Source organism: Castanea sativa, chromosome 6 (genome assembly GCF_040712315.1).
Source record: "Castanea sativa cultivar Marrone di Chiusa Pesio chromosome 6, ASM4071231v1".
Classification (NCBI taxonomy): Eukaryota; Viridiplantae; Streptophyta; class Magnoliopsida; order Fagales; family Fagaceae; genus Castanea; species Castanea sativa.
Window position 1 is genome coordinate 62,473,078 of NC_134018.1, and position 6,567 is coordinate 62,479,644.

The following is a 6,567-nucleotide window of genomic DNA, read 5'->3' on the forward strand; positions in this document are numbered from 1 at the left end:
TCTGTTCAAGAACCACAATCACCACCACCACCCAGCACCACCAAAACGACACAACCCACAACCACCGTGACCCACACCTCAACCACACCATGATCCACAGTGACCCACACCTGTGACACCTTAACCGTACCTCGATCCACCGTGATCCATCGAACTTGCAACCAACCCACACCACATACCCAGCAACCATCGTGAACGCAAACCTTAATCACAACCCATTGCCACCACCACCACCACTGAAGAGCATGATTGAGCAAAACCCACCACCAAAAAAAAAAAAAAAAAAAACAGACCCACGGTGAGCAAATGCAGACCCACGGCAAGCAAAACCCAAACCCATGGCGGCAAACTCACGGTGAGCAAATCCCAGATTTACGCCGACAAACTCAGACCTACGGCGAGCACACCCTGATTTCGTTCAACCACCCAATCGCCACTCCAAAACCCATTCCAAAAATCCAACACAATCAACACAAACCAACACCGATCCATGTTGCTGCTGTCAACCAGAGAGAGAGAGAAACCAAGCCACGTCGCCCCCGCCAGCCAAGCCGATCTGTAGTGGTGTGGTGGCTCGCCGTGGTGTGGTGGCTATGAGTTTTGGGTCTGAAGATTGAAGAGAGAAGGAAGAGAGCAGAGAAATAACAAGAGAGAGAGAGGAGAGAGAATATATTGGAATTGTTTAATAAAAAGGAGGAAAGAGAGAGAATTAAATAATATTATTTATATTTACAATTTAACTACAGTGCATTCTACATTTAAAATTACACTGTAGCTGAATTGTAAAAAAATATGCAATTATTGGCTTTTATAATAACTGATGGAGTAATATTTTTGGGCTTAAATGACAAATGGAGTTTACATTTGCAATATGCCCTATGGGCTGTGGATGCTCTATGAACATAACCAGAAACATTTTTTTTTTATTTATTTAGAATAGTTCCTAATAAAAGTAAAAGTTTTAAGCAAACGCCGACATACAGAGCCATAAACTTGAAAGTTGAAACTTCACCTTCTACATGCTAAGAAAAATAAAATAAAATAAATCTGAAAGACCTAAAAACAGTAAAAAGGCAAGAATGTATGCCTACGTGTTAGAGGCGGCGGTCGGCAGGTGGGGTAATAAGAAACTTTAAGAAAACGCTCATATGCAAAGGACAAAGGTACTCACCAAATGATTTATATATATATATATATATATATATATATATATATATATATATATATATTTTTTTTTTTTTTTTTTTTGGGTTAAAGGTACATTGAACATTGAACATTGAACATTGATGAGATTAGGAATAATAATATCTAGGATCGAAAATAGAAGATATTGTAAAGGAATAATTATTACATATGAAAAACTTGTAAAAAATTATGTATAAGGTAATTTTATATTTTTGAAAATATATTAATTTTTAAAACTTATTATATGCACTAAGGAATAACTATTACATTCATTTTAAAGAGGAATAGTTATTTTTTAATTTAAAAAATAATTATTCTAATGTAATGACTAATTCATGTAATAAAGATGCAACTAAATGACCGAATTATTACACATAAATCATTATTCTATTACAGGAATTATTACAGCATACCAAACATACTCTTATGTGCAAAACTGTCTATTGATTGCATCAAAGTTAGAGCTAAGCTCATAAATAGGATATATTTTTTACTAATATGTGCGTTTCTTTGATATCGCTTGTTGGGGAGATAAATATATGAGGAAAGTTACTTAAATAATTATATAACATTTATAATCACAGTTTTAACTCAAAAGTTTTAATGTTTGATGAATATATAGTCAAATTATATTGTATAAATCATTCATTCTTCTCATTATTAGTCAACGTGAATTTTACTCACACATGTACACTCACCGTGTCAAACGTTCGGTTTTGCTAGAGGGAGAGGATGAAATTGATTACTAGCTAGCTAGCTGTCACTTCCTTTCTTCCCATTTCTTTCTTGGTTCCCTTCTTCTGTCACTGTCAAATTCAAATTAATTTTGCAAGTTGACTTGACTTGTAGAAGACTAGAAATATCTTAATCCAATGGTTCTATGATCAACACTATTTAGCAAAAAAAAAAAAAAAAAAAAACTATTACACTAACATATTTTGGATTTGAGCATGAAGTAATAATTTGTTTGGTAGGAGGATTTAAATATAATTCTTTATTTTGGAAACTAAAAAATGTTCAATTTTTTAGTTGATGTTCTCTAAATAGTGAGAATTTTTATTTATTTATTTATTTGTTGAAATAGGATTTTGAAAGCAGAAATAATATTTTCAAGGCGAAACTATAATGTTGGTCCTTCAAGTTTATCCTATGTGTGCAATTGGTTCCTTAAGTTTGAAGCGAGCACAATTAGTCCCTCAAGTTGTAAAACTGAGTTGTATTAATCCTTTTACTAACTGTCGTTAGTGGTGTTATTTACATGGCTAACGGAACAATGACTTGATATTTTTTATTAAAAAATTAAAAAATAAATTTGGGTTGGAGTCAAATTTATTTTACAAGTTAGAAATTGATTCTTTATGCTATTAATGAGATTAAGTTGGATTAGATGGTGCTTAATTTTCCAAACGCTTGTCTTTTGTACACATTTGAGTATTTGGGTTCAAGTCAAATTTATTTTACAAGTTAGAAATTGATTCTTTATGCTATTACTGAGATTAAGTTGGATTAGATGGTGCTTAATTTTCCAAATGCTTGTCTTTTGTACACATTTGAAAGACAAGCGTTTGGAAAATTAAGCACCATCTAATCCAACTTAATCTCAGCAATAACAAAATAGAATTCAAACTTTACCAACCATAAAAAAAAGCATTCTATAATATAATCGGTATATATTAGAGGATTCAGAAAGTTAGTTATTGTCTTTTTTCCTGTAAAAAATATCCCTAAATTAATTAATCAACAATTTAAAAATTGGGTTAAAATAGTAAATTGGCAAAAGAAAATTAGTTATTGTTTTTTTAATTGTCAAAAATACCCCTACCTAAAACTTAAAAATAAGGTTAAAATAGTAAAGTGACAAAGATAATAAATTCCTACATCTACATTGAAATGTCTTCCTGCTTCTAATAAACTCCTACTTTTACGTTGAGATACATAGTGTGAGGTGCCGAAGACCTAAAGACCCGAGGATCCGAAGAGCCGAAGACTCAGAGATATATTGAAAGGTCTAGTAAGCAGAGGAGAATAAAGAAATAAGGAAATATACCCGAGGATGAAGTGGCATGGGCGGGTAAAAGAAGAGAAAGAGATTGATGACGTAGGGGATATATTGCAAATATCTGAACGTGGCTGCATAATTTTGAGCGTTGCACTAAATATCCTGCACCAACCCTTCTGGCCGCATTAATTAGGAAGCACCGACTTTTTCCGTTGCATTAATGTAGACGTGACCTGAATAATACAGAACGCAAAGTTAGAGCTTTTCTCCATTACCTACGGATAGGTGTCGGGGGAAGGAGCTGAGTAGATGGAAAGGTGTAGGGTTAAGATAATAAGAACAACTGATATAAATAGGAAAACGAAGACACAGAAAGGGGACTTTTGTTGTTGGATCCTCTCTACAAATTTATTGTATTCGGATCTCTAATCAAAAGAACAGATTTGTGACCCTTTATTCTGATCTGCGATTTTTGGTCCTCACAATTGGCGCCGTCTCTGGGAACAACAATGTGATACATTCTGGTTAAAGGTATATGGCAGAGGCAAGTCCAGAAAGAGAGGAATCAGTAAGTTCACGAAGAATGGACTTAACCGTAAGTCTCCAACGGGGAGTAGGGAAGGGACATACTTTAGGGGTGGTGGAAGCACATCATAGCAGTCAGGAGGCTGAGCAACGATCACCTACTGAGGGGCAAATGTCTCGCGATGAGGTACTGCAACAAATGCAATCTGAGATAGCTTACTTATGCAAGTGTTTGGATAGAAGGAAACGGGGGAGGAAGAGCGCTTCTTGTTCTTCCAGCGACAATTCTGAAGCGAATTTTGGAGGAAATGAGCCCCCAGCATTTGAGCCTCTTCACAATGAGGCCCATGTTAGTGCATCTTCAGGTGGTAGGATGAAGAAGCAAAAGGAGATGGAAATGCGGGGTGAAGAGGGGGCATATCATGATGATGGAAATGATGCAATGGGTAAAGCCTTGAGGTAAATTTCAAAATCCCCCTTTGTGACCAGGATAAATAGGGCGAAGCTCCCTCTCAGTTTTTCTCAACCCATTTTTACTATGTACAATGGAAGGACTGATTCCGTAGAACACGTCAGTCATTTTAATCAAAAAATGGCCGTCTACTCGAATAATGAGGCACTGATGTGCAGATTTTTTCCCTCCAGTTTGGGGCCAGTAGCCATGAGGTGGTTTGATGCTCTGGCGGAAGGTTCCCTAAAGTCCTTTGAAGATTTGACTAGGGCATTTGGGGCAAGGTTCATAACTTGTAGTAGGATCCCAAAACCCTTGGATGCTCTACTATCTATGTCCATGAGGGAAGGGGAAACACTTAAAACCTATTGCGACCGATATTGGGAAATGTATAATGAAATTGATGGAGATGTGAAAAATGTGGCTGTGAGAACCTTCAAGGTGGGGCTTCCCACAGAGCATGGGTTGAGGAAATCCTTGACAATGAAGGCCGCGGTAGATATGCGTCAGCTCGTGGACCGGATAGATAAGTATAAACGGGTGGAAGAAGACAAGATCCAAAGCAAAGGAAAGGTGAAAGTGTATCCGGATAGGAAAGATCTTCGGGGAGTGGGGTTTCAAGGTAGCCGGCCTGAACGAGACTTTTCAAGTCACCCGATGTCCACCGAAACTCCTCTGGTTAATTCATTGTTCAAGGAACCCGTACATCACATATTGGAGAAAATTCAGCATGAACTGTATTTTAGACCACACAACAAAATGAGTGGAGATGCATCCGCGAGGAATCAAAGCCTTCACTGCCATTATCATCAGGACAAGGGACACACCATGGAAGATTGCCAGACATTGCGTAATCATTTGAATCAGTTGGCTAAAGCTGGGAAGATCAATCACTTACTAGCTAAACCGGACGGGCAAGTGGGACAGCAAGGCACTCGAAAATATTGGGGTAATACTCCCCAACCAGCTCTAGGCACTATTAACGTCATTCTGGCACGGCCGAGAAGAGAGTCCGAGAAACCTTCACGGATCATGACCGTTCAAAACGGTTTTGGAAGTGAAGTCATGGAGGAAAACAATCAAATGGTTAAAAGAATGAAGTTCTCGGCGACGCCAGTATTGGGGTTTTCTGATAAAGACAAGGAGGGCACGTACCAACCCCATGATGACGCATTGGTGGTAACTATTCGTATCGGGGGATAGGATGTGAGACGAGTCTTGGTGGATGATGGAAGTGGTGCAGAAATCATGTATCCTGATCTATTTAATGGTTTAAAGTTGAGAGAAGAAGATTTGGAGAAATATGACTCCCCGTTGGTAGGCTTTGATGGAAAACAAGTAATTCCACGGGGGATGATTAAGTTACCTGTGCAGGTGGAGGGTACCGAAGTCCAAGTTAACTTCATAGTCGTCATGGCATACTCACCAAACATGGCCATTTTGGCCAGGCCTTGGCACCATGAAATGGGGGTAGTTTCGTCTACTTTGCACGTAATGGTGAAATATCCTATCCGAGGAAACGTGGGAGTACTACTTGCTAGCCAGTTGGTAGCCAGGCAATGTTTGATGTCTGCAAATATTAGAACAGGCCAAGGTGCATCAGCGGGGGAGACACCAGAAGCGTCATAGCGATTAAAAAAATCTGCTCGGGAAGTCGGTGGAGGTAAGGATGGAGGTTTTTCCGAGAAGTTGGACAAAATATTTATAGGGGAAGATAAAGAGAGATATTTTCAAGTGGGATCAAAGTTACCAATACCGGAAAGGGAGGAACTGGTTCAATTCTTACAGGATAACATCGATGTTGTTGCGTGGACGACCTATGACATCCTGGGAATTAATCCTGAATTCACTTGCCACCATTTGAATGTTAGTCCCAATGCGACGCCACGGAGGCAGCCCCCTCGGCGTGCATCCCAAGAGCATGTAGAGGCAGTTAAGGAGGAGGTTAGCAAGCTAAAGCAAGCAGGGGTAATCAAGGAGATTTTTTACCCCGAGTGGCTGGCCAACACTGTAGTGGTAAAAAAGAAGAACGGCAAATGGAGAGTTTGTGTTGATTTTATGGATCTGAACAGGGCATGTCCTAAAGATCCCTTCCCCATATCCAGAATTGATCAATTGGTGGATGCAACTGTTGGGTATCCCCAGATGAGTTTTTTGGATGCTTTCTAGGGTTATCATCAAATCCCTATGTCACTGAATGATTAAGAGAAGACGGCTTTTCATGCTCCTAACGGAAATTGTCATTATCGAGTGATGCCCTTTAGTCTTAAGAATTCCGGCTCCACTTACCAATGGATGGTGACTAGAATGTTTGATTTACAGTTGGGGTGTAATATGGAAGTCTATATTGATGATATGGTGATTAAAAGTAAAAATATGGGAGACCATTTGAAGGACTTACACGAAA

At 38.5% G+C, this 6,567-nt stretch overlaps 2 protein-coding genes across 2 annotated transcripts; both read left to right on the forward strand.

Annotated features, from left to right (window-relative positions):
* Nucleotides 1–4,301: 4,301 nt before the first annotated feature.
* On the forward strand, nucleotides 4,302–5,363 carry LOC142640324 (uncharacterized). Its single transcript, XM_075814384.1, has one exon. It carries the CDS (start codon nucleotides 4,302–4,304, stop codon nucleotides 5,361–5,363), a length of 1,062 nt encoding a protein of 353 aa, XP_075670499.1.
* Nucleotides 5,364–5,408: 45 nt separating this feature from the next.
* On the forward strand, nucleotides 5,409–6,329 carry LOC142640325 (uncharacterized). The gene is made up of 2 exons (XM_075814385.1): nucleotides 5,409–5,754; nucleotides 5,869–6,329. The coding sequence occupies exons 1-2, from the start codon at nucleotides 5,409–5,411 to the stop codon at nucleotides 6,327–6,329; spliced, it is 807 nt and encodes a 268-aa protein (XP_075670500.1).
* Nucleotides 6,330–6,567: the final 238 nt, after the last annotated feature.

Bases quoted from the DNA above. Each gene is read 5' to 3' on its own strand.
- LOC142640324 (XM_075814384.1), top strand. From the start codon at position 4,302: ATGGCCGTCTACTCGAATAATGAGGCACTGATGTGCAGATTTTTTCCC.
- LOC142640325 (XM_075814385.1), top strand. From the start codon at position 5,409: ATGTATCCTGATCTATTTAATGGTTTAAAGTTGAGAGAAGAAGATTTG. The intron at 5,755-5,868 runs GTGCATCAGCGG...AAATATTTATAG, and splicing joins AAATATTAGAACAGGCCAAG to GGGAAGATAAAGAGAGATAT.